A 21,133-nucleotide genomic window follows, 5' to 3' on the forward strand; every position below is an offset into this window, starting at 1 on the left:
GGAGGCTGTGGCAGATGTGTATTCGTGAAGTACCTCACCTTCAGCATCTCTTTAAAGTGATGTCCCGGTTGTATAATTTCTTCATTCTGCCTCACTCTTGAAAGCACATATCCACAGCAGACATTAATAATAAAGACAATTGGTGTGATTTTTTGTAAACACCTTCTGGTCCTGTACAGTGAAATTCCAGGGATCCAGACACAACTGGAAGCATTTATGTAGTTGTTATAGCAAAACAATTGATTTTTTTTTTTTTTCTGGTAGGAAAATTATCTCACATGAAAAGTCTTTAAAATTGTCACTATTTGAGAGAGACACTGATTTTGACTGGAGACCAGCAGCCAGAACTCTGTCAGAAGTCAGAAATGACTGTGACTTCCACACACTGCTAAAAAGTAAAGTTTACTGTGAGATACAGTGAGAATTGCCACCCCTGTGAGAGCAAGTAAGATTTCTCTCCAGGGAACCTGGTTCTTCCTTACCAGGAAAAAAAGACCAAATAGCGCAGGTGCTCCCACAGGTTGCAGCTTTGCAGGCATTTTTACCTCTGCCTAGGCACTGGTCCAGTCCCCCAAGGTACTCAAAGAGACTCTGAACAAGTTATTTAAAAACAAGCAAGGAACAGTGACACACACAATTAAAGTATGAGTTTCTCTGCAGCCTTTTGAAAGCTTCAGCCCTCAGTGGTTGGCAGATAACACGTGAGGTGGTTGCAGAGCTGCCAGAGAGCTGTTGAGCAGAAAGGGATGTGGACTTTGCTTGCATGGCCCAGGCTGGCTGTCTTCTCCTGCAGATACTATATATCTATTGGATACTATTGCAGATATTGGAATGGGTTTGGTTTGTTCTTCACTCATAAAATGGATGGGCAGGAAATTCTCTTTCAGCCCATCACTACTTAAATTTACTATTAGGTTTCCACCGGTTTATGTATCAAAATGACAAGTTTGTGATAAGATGGGCAGTTCTGCATGATTTAGCAGGTTCCCAACACATATCAAACAGAGAAAAAGAAAATGAAACACCAAAAAAAACCCCCACAGGAATACATTTTTCGTTAAGGATTCAATATACCTTTCTTTAGGGATTCGGAACAAGGTGCAGGTACAACAGCTGGCCTAAGAAGAAGGCTCTGAGGATACCTCATAGTAGCCTTTTCAATACTTAAAGAGCCAGGTTGGGTGAGGTTTTGAGGACCCTGGTCTAGTGGAAGGTGTTCCATGCAGGTGCCCATGGCAGCAGGTTGGAATCAGATGAGCTTTAAGGTCCCTTCCAACCCAAACCATTCTGTGATTTTATAAGAGCTATGGTTTTCTCTGTAGACATCTTTTTATCTGAAAACAAAGTTTTCACTCAGTAGCAGTTATGATCAGTCGGTTTTTTGCCCCTCCCCACCCACACTTACAAAGACCCTACTCTTTCAGTGAAGAAACCAATCTCTATACGTTGGACAAGAGTGACATCTACTGTCCGTCACCACCACCAGCCGCCCCAAAGCTGATGCATCGCCGTCCCGTTAAGGTCCCACGGCAGCTGCCCCGTGACTTTCCCAGCTTATAAGGGCACGATGGAGGCAGCCACTGTGCATTTCTGCCCCTCAGGTCTTCAGTCCATGTTGTCAATTAAAACGAATGAGAGCAGATTAGTAAACACTATCAAATCACCCAAACTTCTCGTTGATGAACAAAAAGGAAGTTTGCAGTTGTTAGTACAAAAGCTAGGACACTTACAAAGCAGTACTATTAGCAGTTCAAACCAATGAATCAAGAAGGTGGGGGCCCTCAAGAACTGGAGATATGTAATCAGAAAACCAAACCCTTTCTATTTTGAAGAGGAGAATCTGGGTGTGAAACCAAACTCAAATATGCCACTTGGACAATGATTGATTTATTTACTTTTTATGTTGACACCAGATTACAACCAAATCTGTGAACACAAATCTCAGAGCTTCCGCATGAAGACCTGTGTGCACTCCCACCCTTGTTCCAGGGTGAAATATCACAATGCAGGCCTGAAAAAGAGCACTCCTACTAAGCAGAAGCTTGACAAATTTTTATCAGAAATCAGGTTAAGCAAATAAGTAATTTCAGGATATAAATTTTTGTTTAAAACCAGGCTGCTTTCTGCATGTGAATGCTGGTGGTAACCAAGCATATGCACACAGATGCACACATATACGTAGGCACACAGCCTTACATATCAAAATTCTGCATGAAAAAAAACAATGTAAAGGACCACACAATCTTGAGGCCTAATAAAATAGGAAAATAAAGCTATTTCAGCTTCAGTTTTGCGGTGTTCAAGACTCCTGAGAAACAGGGATTGGACAGACAAGCCTGGCTGGTAAGTGGGAGTCTCTAGCCGTGGTAAGGATTGGATGAGGTCTAGGATAGCTTTGCTATATCATGATTTGTCTTACCTGAAGCAATGGGATATTTAGATACTTCTTTGTCTTGAAATGGTGGCTGTTTGATCTTACCCTTTACTCTTACATCTTGCAGACTTCAGGGACTGTAAGGTACTGGAATCAAGCAGGTTGGAAGGGACATCAGGAGGCCTCCAATTGCCTGCTCAGAGCAGGTTGGGCACTAATTTCAGGCCAGATTTCTCAGGGCTGTGTCCAGCTAGGACTTGAAAATCCCCAGGGCCTCTCCGGGTGACCTGTTCTACCACCTGCCTGTCTTTATGGAGAAAAGTTTTCACTTACCATGCACTTCCCATAAAACTTGTCTGCATGATATTTTAGTTTTTAACTGGAAAAAGACAGCAACAGAGGGAATAAGGGAAAACACAGGCCTTTGTGAATACCAGCTGGCCCATGGGCAAGGGGAAGAATGCGCAGACACCAGCAGACTGGCTCAGGCACTGCTCAGGACCAAGAAAGGTTTGACGAGAGGTGACTGTCACACCTAGATCTGTACTGCCATCTACTCTTCCACTAAGCACGCTCAGTGTCTGGTGACTGGTGCCTGTGCTGGGTAAGGATGTTATATGCAAGATCTTTATTTTCATCATTCAATGAAAGGACATAAGGACAAAGGCAGTCCATGGCAGTGTCTGCTTTTTGCCCAAGCTAGCTTTCACATATCGTGAGATGGGCTTCCTGAGCTTCAATTTCCTCCCTTCCCAGTGAGATCCATGCTTCACTTCCCTGCCTGTCTGCTGGTCACCTCTGTCTCCTTCTTGCCTTTCCTCATTAATGCTGGTCTTGTTTTGCCTAAACAGGATGTCTGCAGCTAAAGAAAAGCTGTTTGTCCTTAACTACTCTGAACTGAGCATGTAAGTAACTCACACTGCAAACCCAATAAGAGGAGGGCGAATGAGGAAATAACTTTGGAGGACTCAGCTGAGCTGCAAAAAGACCCATCAGTAACATCCACCCTCATCAGAACTCACACCCTGAAAGATAAGAGAAACCTTCAGCAGGCTGTAGGACAAACAAGGAAGGAGGATTTTCTCAGTGCTGTATCAGAGATAGATAGAAAAAAATGTCAAACTCTTGAAAGCTGAAGTGAAAGCAGAGAATAAAACTAAGAAGAATGAACTTCTAGTCAAGACACAGACTGTGGGCCCTTGGGTGTGATATATGATAACCAGTCCCTGAAATATATGTTCTGCAGTAGTTGCCTAATTTGCCATAGCACTACAATCCTACTGAATCTGAAGTGCTACATATAAAACATATCAAAGATTAATGTACCTACTGCATATCTTCTTGTGCAAGAGCCCATGGATATTTTCAGCATTCTCCAATTATGGTGCTAGTTTTGTTTTTTCCACTTCAATAAACAATTACAAAACATGGGAAAATAAGCTGAAAACAGACATATGTCTTCAGAATATAAACATCTGTCTTGCAGAGCTGCCATGCACAGGAAGGTGAGCATCAATCCAGTGTGCACCCACCTACCTTGCCAGGTCCTGCAGGTACACCAGTACTCCCCTGGGGACAAAGGTGTAATACCAAGAGAAAAAACAGAGGCACTGGCATCACATTTTAGCAGTCTGAGTTTCCTGCTGGGCACTGGAAGGAAGTAGTCAGTGCAGGAAGGGGAATGAATGGCCAGAAGAATGCATGGTCTAGATGCTTCTGTGATGAAAATTGCCAAGCTGCCAACTCTCATGAGACAACTGCACCCTGCGAATACTACACAGAATCAAAGGAAAAGGAAAGTGTTCCCAAAGGAGAAACTGTGGGTGTGAATGAAGACACATGCATGTGTTGTGCATGTTTTAAATCACATCGATAACAATCAGTGAACACATTTCAGTGGCAGGCCTTTAAAATGTCTCCACTGCATGTATAAAAACTGTCATGTTCTAACCAACAAGGCAAATGGGAGGAAAAATAATGGGTTGGAGCAACCCAGATGCTATCATAAGGTGTCCTAAGCTACCAACCTCATCAGGAAGAAGTACTAAAGGTGACTGGATTATAATTTTTAAATACTTCCACAAAAACATAAGAGCCATGCTAAATGGGCTCTCTCTCCTTATAGGAGAGACACTTACCAAGAAGTTGAAAGGGTGGAAGCACAAACTAGAGTCATATTAAAATCTAAGGACATGATTTCAACTGTGGGCATGATTCATCTTTGGAACAGGCTATCAAAGGAGTAAGAGGATTCTCTTCAAATCAAGATTTGCCTCCAATTAAAAAAAAAAGGAAAGGAATAATAAAAAAAAAAAGGCACTGAATACAAGTTACTGGGAATTCTGAGCACCTCCCAGTACTCCAATTCATTCCTGAAGCTCTTTTCCACCTCCTCACAATTTATCAGATTCTTTTCCTGAACTGCAAACACCAAGCCTGAGATGACATATTCAAGTAATAATCTTGTTTTAATACAATTTGAATTACAATGGCAGAGCAATATCCATTCTTACTCAAAAATACCATACAAGAGCAGATAAATACCAAACAATTCATAAAAAGAACCAAAACAAACAAAAAAACCCACAAAAAATGAGCAATAAATTTTATATCCTTTATAGATTGACAGGAACTTCTAAACAAAATGCGGAAAAATCTTCACCTATGTGTGCAGGGGTAAACTGGGACTTCTGAGAGCATCAGCTTCACACCCCTGGTCTGTCCATGACTCCGCATATGCCCTTTTCAAAGGTGTTTTTGCATTTTGCAGATTGTACATTTTCCATGATGCGGAGTACTGAAATTAAGACTACCTGGTAGCTAGTCACACAGTAAAAAGTGGTTTCAACTCTTTCTCTAAAGAATGGTGGCTTGTGTTAGCTGTTACTCAGGGATATGTTGACAGCTGCCAGTTTGTTTATGAATATTTGTATTTAGAAGTCCAAAAGTAATGTTCACGTACAAGGAGGCCAAACTTATTTACACCACAAAGAGTTAAGGAGAACAGATTGCGTATGACCAGTAAGCTGAAAGTCATTCATGTGAAGATGGCAAATAATGAAAACATCAGGTAAAGAAACAGAACAGACATTTTAAAAGTTATATTTACTAAATAATCTGAGTCTGATTCACTACATTACACAGTACATAATTGCTCATGTTTCCAAGTTCACATCTCTTATCATTATGAGAAAGTAAATAATAGCTTCAAATGAGATCTGAAATTAACTTCAGTGTTGGAAAACATTCAAGTTCTTTCCAGCCTCATCTAAACATTTCCCTCTCAAGATAATAACTTTCCTATCTGTTCATAAAAGCTCGTAAATATTTAATTCAAAATCAAATCTGGAATGCTTATGTCTTTGAAAGTGTTTTCTTCCGGGGGAAAGAAATAGGAAAAGAAAAAGAGAAGCACGCAACTCGTGTAAAGATCGCCACATTGAAACAAGGTCAAAGTCAATGGAGCACAGTTAACCCAAGAGTCAAAACCTGTTGAAAAGGAAGAGGGAGGGAAGATTAAGCAAAATGTGTAAATAGTGGCTCAGCTAGCACCATACACAGGAAAGCTGAGTCAACCCATAAAATCGTTAACTTCCACACCGTAATTACCCTGGCACCTTTGGATAAGCCCATGCTTCTCACAGTTCAGTGTGCAAAGCAAGTAAAACACCTGTTGTAGGGCAACCCACAAGGTGTCTGTGCCCTTCTTCCCTCTCCAAAAAGAGAGGAGATTCCTGCTAGCCCCTTCTTAAGGGTTGGCCATCACATTCAAGGAAGTACTGGTCTGTCTTCCACTTTATTACCTGGATATTAGGGGACTTCAGAATGCTGGAGGGAAGGGATGCCACACAGAGCAACCTCAACATGCTTGAGAGGTGGCCAGTGCCAAACATGAAGTTCAATAAAGCCAAGTGCAAGGTCGTGCACCTGGGTTTGGGCAATCCCAAGCACAAACACAGGTTGGGTGGAGACTGGATTGAGAGCAGCCCTGAGAAGGACTTGGGGCGCTGGTTCACACTCAACATGACCCAGCAATGTGCACACGCAGCCCAGAAATCCAACCATATTCTGGGCTGCTTTGTGACCAGCAGGTCAAGGAGGTGATTGTCCCCCTCTGCTCCAGTCTTGAGACCTCACCTGCAGTGCTGTGTTCAGGTCTGGAGCCCCCAACACAAGAAGGATGTGGACCTGTTTGAGAGGGTCCAGAGGAGGGATATGAAGGTGATCAGAGGGCTGGGGCACCTCTTCTATGAAGACAGGCTGAGAGAGTTGGACTTGTTCAGCCTGGAAAAGAGAAGGCTCTGGGGAGACCTTAGAGCAGCTTCCAGTACATGAAGGGGTCTATAAAAAATCTGAAGAGGGACATTTTACAAGGGTCTGTAGTGATAAGACAAGGGAAGAATGGATTTAAGATGAAAGAGGGTAGATTTAGATTAGATATTGGGTAGAAGTTCTTTACTGTGAGGGTGGTGAGGCACTGGCACAGTTTGCCCAGAGAAGCTGTGGATGTCCCATCCCTGGCAGTGTTCAAGGCCAGGTTAGACAGGCCTTTGAGCAACCTGCTCTAGTGGAAGGTGTTCCTGCCCACGGCAGGAGAGTTGGAACTGGATGAGCTTTAAGCTCCCTTCTCACCCAAACCATTCTATGATTCTGCATTTTCTTCATTCCTTTGACCTCTGTACAAATCACTTCAGGAGAAATTAGTATTGCCCATGTAATATGGTCAGGATAGTTTGCGCATCAGCCAGTTCTCCTCTCCAGGAAAGCTGTTCTCCAGCCAGGTTGACCTCACAAGCACATGGTTGTAGATACTATTCCAGCCACAAGACCCTGCTTGTGCCCTGACTGTGCAATTCTTGCTCTTCTCAGAGTCAGGTCCCTCCCTGCAGAAACTGCAGCTAATTCAACCAAGCTCCCAGTTTGGAGCTCTTGGGTACCTTTGCCCTCCTTGGGATGCAAGTGGTTGATTGCTGCTCCTAGCACCCACCAAGCCCTCTGCAGTGCAGTTTCTTCCAATTCAAAACACTGCTCACTCCTCACCTCTCTCCCCATCTTCCACCTTCCCCATAGTGTGCGCTGGCACTCAGGGACATATTCCTTCAGGCGAGCACTGCAGCGGTGCTGCTTATCCCTGCCTGAGTGCTGCTGACCTTCCTCTCTCACTGAAGGCTGGAAGCACCTGTAACAAACCATTCCAGCCAAATAGTTCAGGTTACAGGCAGTCCCAACCAACTTTGTGAGTGACATAGGGCAGGTCCCCAAATCCCATGCAGGTGACAGGCCAGACAGGAAGATAACTGACACCAGCACGCCCCTCCACGAGGGACGTAACAGCCAGCCTGCAAGTAGGCAAGAGGGGTCAGAGCTGCTCTTGCTCAGCACCAAGGAGCCCACACTGCATTCACGTGGCAGAGACCTGGGAACAGAGGCAGAGCATTTCCCCAGCCTGCTCGATAGCCTGGGCTGGTTGCTATGGCTTTCCCAGACAGTCTCACTGCACAAACCTGTGGAATTTAAAAGCAAACTCTGCCAGCTGGAGTAGGGTATGTAAGGAACAGGCTATGAAGAGGAAAGAAGACAACACCAAAGATTTACAGGTAAAATGCATATTTTGATTTAAAGATGTGAACTTAGAGGCAGGGCAGAACGGAGAGAGATGAGCAAAGGGTTACAGGATGATGCAAGCATAGAACAAATTAAACTTATCTGGGATGCATTCAATACTCAAGTTAAATGCACATACTCTTTCCACATGAAAACACATCCCTGAATTATAAAGGGTAAGGGAAGCAGGTCTCGTATCTTCATCTCTGAATATATCATTTGTGTCTCTTAAATCTGAGCTAGCGGAAGAGTCGAACGCTGTGAGCCAAACCTATTTAATTTATTCAGCAACACATCTGTGTGAAATATGGTCCAATTACAGGCATTAGGTTACTTTGCCATGGCTGCAGCCATTTGGCTTTTATTTCCAGCAGGCTCTAATTAAATTATCACAATGCAGGAGCAGACAAGTTTCCCTTATACGTGACTGCAATTAAAGACATGGAATCACAACATTTTTTAAAGTGAGTCCAATCAATTGGTTACAGTAAAGAATACCATGTAATAGAGCAGTGACTCCACCATTAAGACTGCAAGAGGGTTTCTATTTCAATATGCTAGTTCCCTTTTATTACGAGTTCTGCTCTTGGATAATTTATTTAAAGTTCATTATGTGTCTACAGCATATATCATTTACCCTCAGCTTGGGCTGCAGAAGTCCCATTATGGCCAATTACTTAGTGTGATAAAATCTGCCACAGTACAAACTCTGCCTTAATTAGATTTAAGTTTCTTCTAAATTCTATTTGTAATTCAGACAGCAGAATAATAAGCAAACAGCGAAGACTTGTTGTCTCCTTTCTTTAGTCCCTGTGGTAACCTGTTAGGTTGTATGCAATCTTAGGGCAGTGCAGAACCAAGAACCCACACCCCTGTGCTTTTCTTACAGTATTTGTCCCCACTTCCCAGTGCAGGGCCTGTGGGGTGGTCTGGCCTGTGAGTGAGTTCCTTGACCCAAATACAGCCCTAACATCACCCATAGCAAAGGAGACGGCTCTGAAAGCACCTGATAGCATGTGTCTTTCTACAGGAACTGCAGCAGCTGAGTGCCACTGCCACACTCTTCCATCATCATAGGTATTTGCTCTCCAGCCCCTATAGCTTTGCTGCAGCAGCACACTGATTGGTGGAATAAAAGCTGACAACAGCCCTACAAAACCACAAAGGAAGTGATGGGGGGAGCAGCACCCAGCCATGCTTTCTTAATAGCTATGCACTGTAAATACTGAGGCGTGCACAGCCCTGGTACTTCCAGAGTCAGACAGAAAGCTATAACCTGATACAGCAGGATAGGGCCTTTGCTGTTAGCTGGGTTAACCATTAGCCACACCAGATGCTTCAAGTTTGTTTGGGGATACCATGGTACCACTGTATTACCTCTTTACTGAATTATAGCCACTGGATTTACTCAAGCCATCCCCTGCACCATCCCCAGCCATGAAAAGAGGTTTGAAGCTGTTTTGCTCTTTAAAAACAAATGCCGGTGTTTGGCATGCTTCTCCTCAAGCTCCAGCTTCAGGTTTCAAAGCATTTTAAATATGTTTGAACCAAATGTTCTACACAAATCTGAATTCAAATCCTGCAACCTGTCTCTGTGTAATCCCACAAGTGAGTGAGGGTAGAAGCTATATCAAGAAAATTCAGAGTAGAACAGGAAATAGAAGCGGTGATTCAGTAGGATCCATTTTAACAGATCCAGGTTACAGTAATTTGAGGACGGGAATCATCCTGTGAGAAGTTACATTCCTATGGAAAAAAAAATGCGCCAGATACTTACTCATTTTTTTCCATCAAAACGTTTGCTCCACTTTAAAAAAGAAAGGCGGCATTCACACAAACGCATGCACTGCATGCCATGCTAGTGGTTTTTTGCCATGTGCTTCAGTGGCCCCATATTTTCTGTTGTAGAGACTATATACTGGGCTACCTTTACTTCCCTTGAATCCTGCTCAACTTCCATATTAAAGCATGCAACTGGCTGCTTTGTAAAGTTGAATGCATTTATTCTCATCTTTCAGAAAACTTCTATCTATCTAAGACTAATGTCAATGCAAACCACCATTTTACAGGGTGAGAAATTTACATAGTAGCTAATGACAAGCCTAAAAATAACCTATTTCTTTGCAGCATCAATCTTGTTAGTGAACTAAAAGAATGAAGTATTCCTCTATCAGTTGTTTCCAAGGAGCAGGGAGAAAAATGTTAACCGACTCCAGTATCAAAAAGAATATGAAAACATTTCAATATCTGCCTTGTTTTCCACTTAACTGAGAAGGCTGCAAGTAACTTCCATGGAGAGTTACGTTCTGGACATTCCTCTCTATACTTTTGGTCAGTAGCACAACATGACTATGTTGACTCCTTATGAGAGCAGAAAGTGAACTTTCAGGGGGCACACATCACACACTGTAGGGCTGGGAATCCCTTATATTACAACTTCACTGTGTCTGTGCAGATCCTTCCCTGAAAATATGCATTTTAAAATAAATTACCTATCTCTACCTAGATTTGATAAAAGGCCTCTAGATCAGGATCAATTCCTATCAAAGCAGCGAAGCCTTTTCTTATTCAATAAAAGGACTTTAATAGTGGCACTAATGGGAAGTTAAAAGAAAAGATCTGGTTATTAGTTGTTTTTAATGACCTATGAGAAGGTCTTATCTGCCAGAGAACACTAAACATTTTTCTCTCTCTTAAGCACCAAGGGAAAAACATGAACGCAACTAATGACAACTTAGCCAACCCCACCACCTGGCAGCACGCTGAAGGTGATTTTCTCAACTGCACTGACGTGCAAGTTGGTCTGAAGACTTTGTACCTCCCCATTATGTACAGCATTATCTTCCTGGTGGGCTTCCCAGGAAACGTCATTGCAATTTGTTTTTACAGCTTCAAGATGAGACCTTGGAAGAGCAGCACCATAATCATACTGAACCTTGCATTCACAGACCTGCTTTACCTCACCAGCCTGCCCTTCCTGATACACTACTATGCCAACGGGGAGCACTGGATCTTTGGTAACTTCATGTGCAGGTTCATCCGCTTTGGCTTCCACTTCAATTTGTACAGCAGCATCCTCTTCCTTACCTGTTCCAGTGTCCTCCGCTATGTGGTGATTGTCCACCCTATGAAGTTCTTCCACATCCAGAAGAAGCGGTGGACAGCAGTGGCTTGTGCAGCCATTTGGGTGATCTCACTGGCAGTTGTCATCCCCATCAACTTCTTAATCTCTTCAAAAGAGGAACAAAACAGATCCTTATGCCTTGACCTTACCAGCTCTGAAAACCTGGGCACAATCAGGTGGTATATCTGGCTGCTGACCAGCCTGGGCTTCTTCTTGCCCTTGCTGACTGTGACTTTGTGCTATGTGCCCATTATTTACACCTTGGTTACTGGGCCCCACACACGGGCTTGCTACAAACTAAAGGCTCGCAGACTTGCCATTGTCCTCTTGGTGGTCTTCTACGTGTGCTTCCTCCCCTTCCACATCTTTCGTGTGGCTCGGGTTGAACTACGGTTGTGTCCATTCAGCTGTCACACGGAAAAACAAATCCACTCTGCTTATATCATCTCCCGGCCACTGGCTGCACTGAACACATGTGGAAACCTCCTGCTTTATGTTGTGATTGGAGGTAACTTCCAACAGGCCATGCTCTCTCTTTCAAGGTGTAAGTGGAACAAATACATCCAGCAGACCAGGAGCAACAACTACCTGACCAAGTCAGAAATTACATTAAAGTTATGAGATAATCCCTTGAAGAAAATCCCAGCCTTTGGTGCTGTAAGGTCCTGGAAAGGCAGGTGTGTTGATATGGTAGCAAGAATTGCAACTGGCTTCCTCTCCCTGCTGTAGCACACTTCTCCAAAAGCTGTCTAGGGAGCAGGTTTATATACACCTCTATTAGCAACCAAAGAAAGAGGAGTGAAAAGATTAGTAAGCCACCTTGAAGATGAAATCTAAAACCAACCAGCCCGACTGTTTCCAAAATAATCTGGGAAACAAAGGGTGCTCTCACTCCAGGCTTTGCATTTGCTTACAGAAACATGGAGAGGTTAGTACGGACATGAGAACAACTTCCATTGATTTCATTGTTGTCACTGATGTACTGCTTTGTTTATTATAGCCAGAGCAAAACACAGCAGATACTGTCACGGTTGCTGAAACCCTGAATTACCTAGAAGGCACCTAGATAAATCATCACTTTCAAATTAGATGGACCTGATGAACTTCAGCATAGGGCACCAAGGAACTGAATGGTGAAACCTCAGAGCTAGCCTAGGGGAGGATGAGAAGAGTACCAGAGGAGAACATACATGGTGATACAAGAAGGTATAGATACATATATCCTCTTTCTCTCTCTCCATATGTATATACTCTACCCTGTTCTCATGAGACCTCACCTGCAGTACTGCATTAAGCTCCGGAGCCCCCAACACAAGAGGGACACAGACCTGTTGTAGTGAGTCCAGAGGAGGCCACAAAGATGCTCAGAGCGCTGGAGCACCTCTCCTATGAAGACACACAGGGAAAGCTGGTCTTGTTCACCATGAAGAAGAGAAGGCTCCAGGGAGACCTTAGAGCAGCTTCCAGTACCTAAAGGTGCCTACAAGATATCTGGAGAGGGACTTTTTTACAAAGGCATGTAGAGATGGGACGGGGAGGACGGGGAGGGGGGGAATGGATTTAAGATGAAAGAGGGTAGGTTTAGACTGGACATAAGGAAAAAACTCTTCACGATGTGGGTGGTGAGACACTGGAACAAGTTGCCCAGAGAAGTTGTAGCTGTTCTGTCCTTGGAAGTGTTCAAGACTAGGTTGGATGGGGTTTTAAGGAACCAGGTGTAGTGGAAGGTGTCCCTGCCTATGGCAGGGGGGGTGGAATTAGATGATCTTCAAGGTCCCTTCCAACCCAAACCATTCTATGATTGTAGGATTCTATGATATATATTTATGTATATATAAGTGTGTATATATATATATATGCAAAAAATGGAGGAACAATAAATCAACAGGCACATTAATGTACATCTCAGAAAAATACTGAAACAGACAATCAGATTATAAGTCTATAGAAGATGAATACAGATGAGTACCAGACAGTATGGATCTATCAGCTACATATGATGCCAGATCATTCTGATTTCCTACTACAACAAATTAACAGGCTTGTACATGAACTCCAGAAGAAGTTTTGACACTGTCTGAGATGACATGCTAAGGAAACAGTCTGGAAGAAACTATTTTTGCTGGTGCTCAGAGTGGAGATGATTTACTGTCAGAGTAGGGGGAGTCACTGAGCTGGGATTTCACCAGTGTGCCCTGCATTTGGCAATATTCAATGTTTTCATTAACAAATTGGAAAATGAAATAAAGTCTGGTTATTATATTTCCAGATGACATGAAGCTGAGAGGACAAAATTAAGTTGACAAATTGCAACTACGGTCTCAAAAAAACACAGGATGCTATTAGACAGTGACAGGTGCAAAGTTCTGCGTTTAAGTAGGAGTAATGAACTGTGCAAACACAAAAGGAGAAAAGAAAAACCTACTTAGGAAGCAGTTCAGCAGATAAAGAGCTGCAGTTACTGTGAATCACAGGCTGGACAGGAGCTGACAGTTCCAGTGAGCTGACAGTTTCTGCTATGGTGAAAACTGCAGATGCAAGGCTGTGATGTATGAGTAAGAATATAATGTGTAAGATTTGTGCAGCAGCCCTTACACTCTTTGCAGTGTTGTTACTCTCCCAGTTGGAGAACTGTGTCCAGCCTTGGAGATTGCCCATCAGGAAAGACACAGAAGAGAGGAGTGTGACAACAGCACTCAGTGAAACGTCCCAAGGGGAAGGAACTAGACAGAAAACCAAATAGTATTCAGACCCCTCAAGGGTGGATGTCAGGAAGGACTTTCTCTCAGGGCAGGTGATGACGCCCTGGAAAAGACAAGAAGCGTCTCCACTGCCGCATGTCTCTGGAAGCAGGCTAGCCAGACACTGAGCAAGAGGGACACAAGCCTGCCTGACCTCTGGAGGTCCCTTTTGGCCATGAGGCTCTGCAATTAGGCATACATGGTCGGCAACACTGGTGATAGTAAAACAAGCTGGAAGCGTCACTGGCACCAGGGCTCATCCTGCCATACTGCTACAGGTCTTGGGAGCCTTTGGCAAGCACCTTCCGCTGGTTAGCACTGTGCTCAGTGTACACAGGCACTCAAGTAGGACAAACGATGACAGCATAATGTTTAACATGCTTTTGGGGTATTTAAAACACTTTATTTGGTAAAGACCAATCATCAGATACATCTTTGAGAAGCAGTGCCACAGGCCTTTTGACATGTTTTCTACTTTAGATTGTCCTTTTCTTCATTGCTGTCAAAGTAGGAATTTTACCGATGGCCACTAGATGGTGATCAACCGTGGTCAAGCTACCTGGCTTCACATACGCATGGTTGATTCAAATCAACAAGTTACACAAACGCACAAGACAATTCACATGAAATAAATCTTTTCTGATACTGACTCATCGACAACTCTCCAACATGGGCAAAAAGTACAAATGCACCACACAAATTCTTTTCCTTTTCTACATAAGTAAAAGCACAAGATGTGTCTTACCACTTACACGTACACACCTGAAGGAGTGGAAAAAAAATTATCTGTTTTTCCTCTCTCAGAGCATTTTTAATTCTTGCTCTCAGAAGCATTTCCTTCTCAACCCTGAACCGAGCTTACCACGCATGAGCAGAAGCTCTTCAATACAACTACACATACAATATAAAATGGAGCAGCTAAGGGTAAAAAGTGTGAAATGGAAGTGTTCAAAGCTTTTCCTCTCTAACAGCAAGAGTGACAGTCCCACAGTTTCAGTGACAGGGAGAAGGGGGACTTTTTGCCTCCTCCTCCTCTCTTTCCTTAACATAGGTGTTCTTTGGTTGCCTTTTTTCTGTCTCACCTGCTCATCCACCACCTCTCTTCGTTCAGTTTGGGCTAAATTAGCTGATTTTAAAGTGCTGAAGTAGATTAGGGGGTGCTCTTGGGAGCCATTGTTTGCTGGTGGGGCAAAAACCTCCAGAAGGGCAGTCACATCTTCCAGTAGCATACCTGGCTCTGGAGAAGGAGAAAAGGTCAACCTCAACGCAGGCATTTTGAAGCACTCAAGGTCTGCTCGGGTTCTCTGCAGGACTAAGAGATCATTATCTCATGCAACTCATTCCTTTTGCTTACTGTGAAGCTCGATAGCTTCTATTTTTAGCAGCTGTTCAGTTTACTGCTGAAACAAGGATAAGTGCTTCAATTGCAGTAAACAGGAGACTCTTTCCAAGCTCTGTACACAGTGTGACAACACAGCTACATAAATTACTACACTATTGCAGGTTAATTCACAGCATGGTTATACTCCAGTAACCAAGCTTCTGTCAAAAGTCTCTGGTAGGTTTGTCTGCAAAGACAGTCATGTTGACTCAAGTACCCACCAGCACGCTACTCTCTGCCTGTGACCATAGAGGGACCAAGAGAATAACTTTGCAAGGTAAACCTCTTGAGGGTTGTCGACCCTGCTGATACTAAAGTTGAAATTTTGCAGTCATGTCGAAACTTATTCTTCATAGTGACTCATGTACTGCTACAGATTGCAGCAGAGCTATTTTCTACCCTTAATTGTCTGGGAAGGCAAGCAGCAATTTTCTTTCTTTTCTCCCTAAATCATGCAGTGGAAGTAAAAGGCCTTCCTTGTACTCAAAACCTCCCAGAAAGCAAAAAGACTGACTGTAATGTTTTGCATCAAAAACATTGCACAAAATCTGTCCTAATCTGGCTGCATCTAGCTGTCTTTCAAGTGATTATGTGTCATACTGAAGACCTAAGAAGTGAGTGTGAAAGAGGCTACATGTAGCATCCAAATGAATAGCTTGGTAAACACTTAGTAGAGAGAAAGGCTAAAATAGCTTGAGATACTCTTACAAGGTCTGTGTTCGATATTGATGTGAGACAAGGCTGCAATTATATCCAAATGTAATGGTATGCACAGTTGGAATGCTGCTGCTTTAGCTGGACAGTGTAACTACAGTAGTGATCCACCACATGAAGTAGAGGGTATTGCCAGACTCACTACTGAGTCATTTAGACCTCAGATTGATGCTGCCATTTTGCTGATAAGGCTAAGCAAACAGAATAAACTTTGAATGACTGCTTCCATCTGTCTATTTTCTATCCTGAAAAAAATGGTTAAGTGAAACTAAATTTTAAAGCAGCAAAAAAACCCAAATGAACACACCGCTATTCAACTCCTACCAGCTCCAAACTGTATTTGCTTTTCCCTGCTAGCAGAAAAGGAAAAGAGATGTAAAGGAAAATACTTTGTGTGTTCCCTTGAATCTTCCTTATGTTTTGTGACAGTAGAGGCATTCAAAGGTGCCAGTTGATGCCACTTCAATGTAAAGGCCACATAATTAAGCCTAGGAGGGAAAAAAAAAGATGTTTACCTGAAAGAAAATATATTTCAAGGCCTGTTTTCTGAATAGTGACTGGAAAAGAGAAGGACTTTTGACTATAGTGTTTTGCTGAATTGATGCCCTGGCCTACAAGCTGCTGCAGTGCAGAGCAAAGTGAGTTGGATGCCTCCTAAAGTAGGAGAAAAAAATACATCCCTGCTTTTAATCAGAGCTGTGTTTTGGGGCCCAGAAGCAGACAAAGTAAAGTTGGTAACCACTGAGCTACATGTCTTTCCAAAATAAAATTTAAAGCTGAAATGCTTGTTTTTTAAAGCACACAGAGGGAAAATTATTTGCTGCAGGCAAGTTTAATGTGGAGTATGTTTGATTCACCATTGCTAGAGCCTTAAAAGGCATTTGAATTGGAAGGTATTTTATCTTCTAAAATCTTTCTTCAGTTTCTTTGCTCCCAAAAATGGTTGATATCACTGATTTCTAAACCAAATCAGAAAGATTTGTCCTGAGAGTGATTGCCCTGAAGCTACAGTACTGGTGATGCTCTCCACTCTTACAAAGAAAGAAAAGTTCTGAGATTTTGCTGTGGAAAGATGTGTTTTCCAGATTACATTATGAATTTCCTTTTACTTCGTAAAATAGTGAAAGAAGATAAGATGAAGAAGAAAGAAATACAACTTTGTGCATAGACACACAATGCCACACTGAATCCCAAAAAGTCAGGTAGAAGATCTAGTACCTGGAGATATTTTCCTTTGTGAGTTTTCATTTAAACACGGTTGCATTTCTAGCATGCTCCCTGCTATCCAATCTAGCAAACTTGATACCAGGTTGCTCAGTCCTTCCCTCTCGCTTCACTGCATCCAGCCTGTTCCTCAAGACCCATCAGCTTTTTCTGAAAAACTGTAAGAAAATTCATTCTGTCCCTTCTGTCATGGTTCTGCTAAAATCCCTACGGTTCCTGTTAACTCCAGTCAGCACGAGCTAGCTGGGTGCATCCTACGGCACTTTCAAGACAATTTCAATGTGTCTGGTGGAATCCGTATTCTGGTCAGTGGATCTGTGGCAAGGTTTTTTGGTATTACCACAAATTACCCTGTGATATTCTCAGATCTCTCCTTCACCTTTCAAGGACTTTCACGGTGCCGGCCACTGTGCAAAGTGATGCCCCAGACCTGCAGCTGACAGGGCTAGAAAACACCTTCCTTGAGGTGCCTCAAAGGGCATCCAAGGTAAAACCTCCTGCTCTGTTCTTGTTATAGTTAAGATGGGCAAAAAGGAGGTGACTTGGCACAAAGCAGGGAAGCATTATGGGGGGATTTATTTCCAGCCCCAAATAATCCCAAAGGAACAATTTTCTACTGAAAGAGCCAGGCTGGCCCAATCACTTATGGCCTCAGCAATAATGAAGAAGAGCTAGCATACACTGGCATACAAATGTATTGTGCAACACTTTCCAGCAATAAATCTTTTTGAAAATTCCCTTTTCCATTTGCTTCAGGATGCTTTTTATGAACGGGAAGTTATCTTCGCAGACAAGGCAACAGCACCTGCCTACAGCAGTTTCCTCACATTTACCTTTCTGCTAGTAAGCTGCTCTGAGATATTTATATATCACCCCTATTTTACAGGTGATGAAACTGAGGCACAGTGGAGTTAAGTGACTTGCCTCTGGTCACAAAGCAAATTAGCAGCCAAGCAGGGAAGAGATCAGTTTCCAGCCCCAGAGCTTTTACAAAGTGCATTTTAGGCTTAGGGTAAGGTTTTCAAGGGAGCCTTGATTGCTCAGTTGTGGCACTTCAGTAATAAAAGCTGAGTTAGAGCAGTGTCTGCGCTACTCAGCCCTGGTTCATCCCCAGTGCTGTACCCTGCATCTGTGAAAGGAGCACTTCTGTTTTCCTGCTGAGAAGGTTTTGGGGGACCAGATCTTTATCACCAGCTATTTGGCTACCTCTGCGTGTGATCTCAGCCGAAAGCCAGTAATTAGCTGTATTCATCCCCTTTAGAGGTTTGTATCAAGTATTTGTTAATTTGCAGGTTAACAAGAAATATTAATAGCATACAGGGTAATCTTTCAGGCTGAAAGGTGTGCATCATACCACACATTGGGAAGTTACCCTCCATGGGGTGCAAATGTCAGAAATAGGTTCCATATATAGCGAGTTGCCTTCACAGGGGGTAAGTACAACTCCTCACCACGTACATATGAAGATGCTGGGAGTGCATATGGGTTCAGCTAGCATGCCTCAGAGATGGGGCCAGACCCATTCCCAGTACACCCTAATTCAGATCCAGCAGCCCCTGTTTTGCCTTCAGATGTTGATGTAGCACTTTTCTTCTAGCGGCAGAAAAGCTAATGGAGTGAAGATCACAGACTCACAGATGCAGATTTATTATACAACTGCTAAATTTCCATCCTCACTTTGACTCAGCATGATTAATACAGCCATAGTTACTTATCAGAGCTAAATATTTGGCCAACAAACAGCAGTGGAAATCTAAATCTGTCCCTCTACCAGAACAAAATCCTAGCAACATAGCCCACATCCTTTTTCCCAAAATGTAAACCTGAGTCTCACTAAAGAAGGGTAAGGACATGAATAAGGCATCTTTTGCTGGAAATACCATAGTAATCCTGCAGTAATTTCAGGCTGTGCCCGAGGGGCTCCAGCCTCCATACTCCCGCAGCTGGACTCTGCAGATGCTATAATTCAAATTCCCACTAGAGGGCAGACAAAACTCTTCCAATAAAGTATCATCCTGGAAAAGCGGTTAAGTATGCTGGAAAGCTGGGTCTGGTTTGGAAGAGGAAGTCTGCGCTGGAGAAGCAGCAGGGAGCAGGAAAAAGAACAAAATGATGCTCATACCATCTGCGAGAGCAAGGTGGGAGCACTGATCCAACTTTCTCTAAAGAAATACAATACCTGGTTTATACTTTTAAATCAAAAAACAGCTAGAGAGACTATGTGGTTATAAACACATAAATCATAAATTAAACACAGCTAATCTTGCCCCTGTGGATGTTATCTTAGAGTGATAAAAGCCAATTAAGTATATTAAACAGTTAGAAAGGACAAATATAGGGAATTAGAGTTTATCCACTTTTGGGCAACAGTGAATTCATCCTCTTCTGACCAACGAAACATTGAATGGTGTTTTTATCTCTCTGTTTTATTATTGACCACTCTACTGTTGCAGGAAATAATGGTTTGCATTTTCTTCTTGCTGAAATGCAGACAGGTTTCTCTGAACCTTGATGCAGGAGTAGAAAGTATGGCTATAGGCACCAACATAGAATCATAGAATCATAGAATCACAGAATCAACTAGGATGGAAAGTCCTTTCAGATCATCAAGTCCAACCACTACCAAATGACTGCCAAATCCAGCACTAAATCATGTCACTGAGGGCCTCATCTACACAGTTTTTAAACACTTGCAGGAATGGTGATTCCACCACTGCCCTGGGCAGCCTGTTCCAATGCCTGACCACCCTCTCTGTGAAGAGATTTTTCCTAATACCCAATCTAAACCTCCTTTGGTGCTGTTTGAGGCCATTATCTCTTGTCCCATCACTTGTTACTTGGGAGAAGATACTGACCCCCACCTCACTACAACCTCCTTTCAGGTAGCTGTAGAGAGTGATAATGTCTTCCCAAACCTTCTGTTCTCCAGACTAAACATGTCTTCCTCTTCTTCCCTGAAAGAGCACATCCTTCTCCAGGTCAGCCTGACTGTCTCAGGCTGCTCCCCACATTGCAGATAAGGCACAGGGAAAAGATTTTCTCATCATATATCAGAATTCTCCAAGGCAGGCTTTCACACTGGCTCAATAAACCCAATGCTAGGGAAGCCAAAGCAATTCAGAGTTTATTTCTTAACCTAGTCCCAGATCTACAAAGACGGCCTAAGACCCAGAAGCATCACCTGTGCAAGCTAAATGCCATTTTTGAATGCTGAGCAAGAATGTGGTTCAATCTTCTTAAATGTAACTTGTTTGCGTTAACAGAGGTAAGAATCAAAGGCCCGTCAAAGAAGCAGGGCTCCCAGCTGCATTCCTGTGGCTAGGACACCTCCCACAGCTAGGATAATTAAAGGCTGAATTAATTCCATTTTGGAAGACCAGTATGACAATGTTTGTTACCACAAGCTCTATGATATCTTGCTTCCCTGCTAAATAGAGGTGGGATTTGGAAAAGAGGCAATGCTCTTCTGTTCTGGATGGGTCCCATCTGCTGGTCCCACATGGGTTTGTGGGTGGTAATGACTCTCTCTCCAATCAAGTGAGTCAATGAAACTGAGTGAGACATGGCACTACAGGCAGTAGTCTCCACAGCTGTCACATCAAAAGCTAAATAGGAGGTGTGCCCAGAGAAGGATTATGTTTGTGGCCCTTAATGAGCCACAGAGAGGAGCCCTTCAGGCAGTGGCATGTGTTTTCACTGCATTAAAGCATGTGAATCCATTGCAAAGGGATTTTCACAGCACAATATTGGGACTGAAGGAATAAGCATCAGTCCTGAAATACAGCCACAACAAATGATGTTAAATTATATATTCTCTATCTGACTTGTACTGTAAGGCGTGAATGGTAGCTCTATCTGAACATTAACATGGGCTAAGGAAAGGTACCTGGAATTTGGTGCAGGGCTGCATTTGGTGTCTACTAGACTATTTCTCCACCCTGTAGCTATCAATACCTTTACCACCTGCCCTT

The 21,133-nt window shown here is 43.0% G+C and overlaps 1 protein-coding gene across 1 annotated transcript; it reads left to right on the plus strand.

The window, feature by feature from the left end:
• The first annotated feature begins 7,258 nt into the window (after positions 1 to 7,258).
• On the plus strand, positions 7,259 to 12,285 carry LOC133281076 (2-oxoglutarate receptor 1-like). The gene is made up of 2 exons (XM_061476239.1): positions 7,259 to 7,971; positions 10,677 to 12,285. The coding sequence occupies exons 1-2, from the start codon at positions 7,936 to 7,938 to the stop codon at positions 11,721 to 11,723; spliced, it is 1,083 nt and encodes a 360-aa protein (XP_061332223.1). The 5' UTR covers positions 7,259 to 7,935; the 3' UTR covers positions 11,724 to 12,285.
• Positions 12,286 to 21,133: the final 8,848 nt, after the last annotated feature.

The sequence above is a fragment of the Pezoporus flaviventris genome, unplaced genomic scaffold, assembly GCF_033815535.1.
Source record: "Pezoporus flaviventris isolate CSIRO_AGI_PZ_B2104156 unplaced genomic scaffold, CSIRO_AGI_Pfla_v1 ptg000095l, whole genome shotgun sequence".
In the NCBI taxonomy this organism is placed as follows: Eukaryota; Metazoa; Chordata; class Aves; order Psittaciformes; family Psittacidae; genus Pezoporus; species Pezoporus flaviventris.

Coding starts and splice junctions, on each gene's coding strand:
- LOC133281076 (XM_061476239.1), top strand. CDS start 7,936: ATGAAGAGGAAAGAAGACAACACCAAAGATTTACAG. Junction 7,972..10,676: donor ACAACACCAAAGATTTACAG/GTAAAATGCATA, acceptor CTCTCTCTTAAG/CACCAAGGGAAAAACATGAA.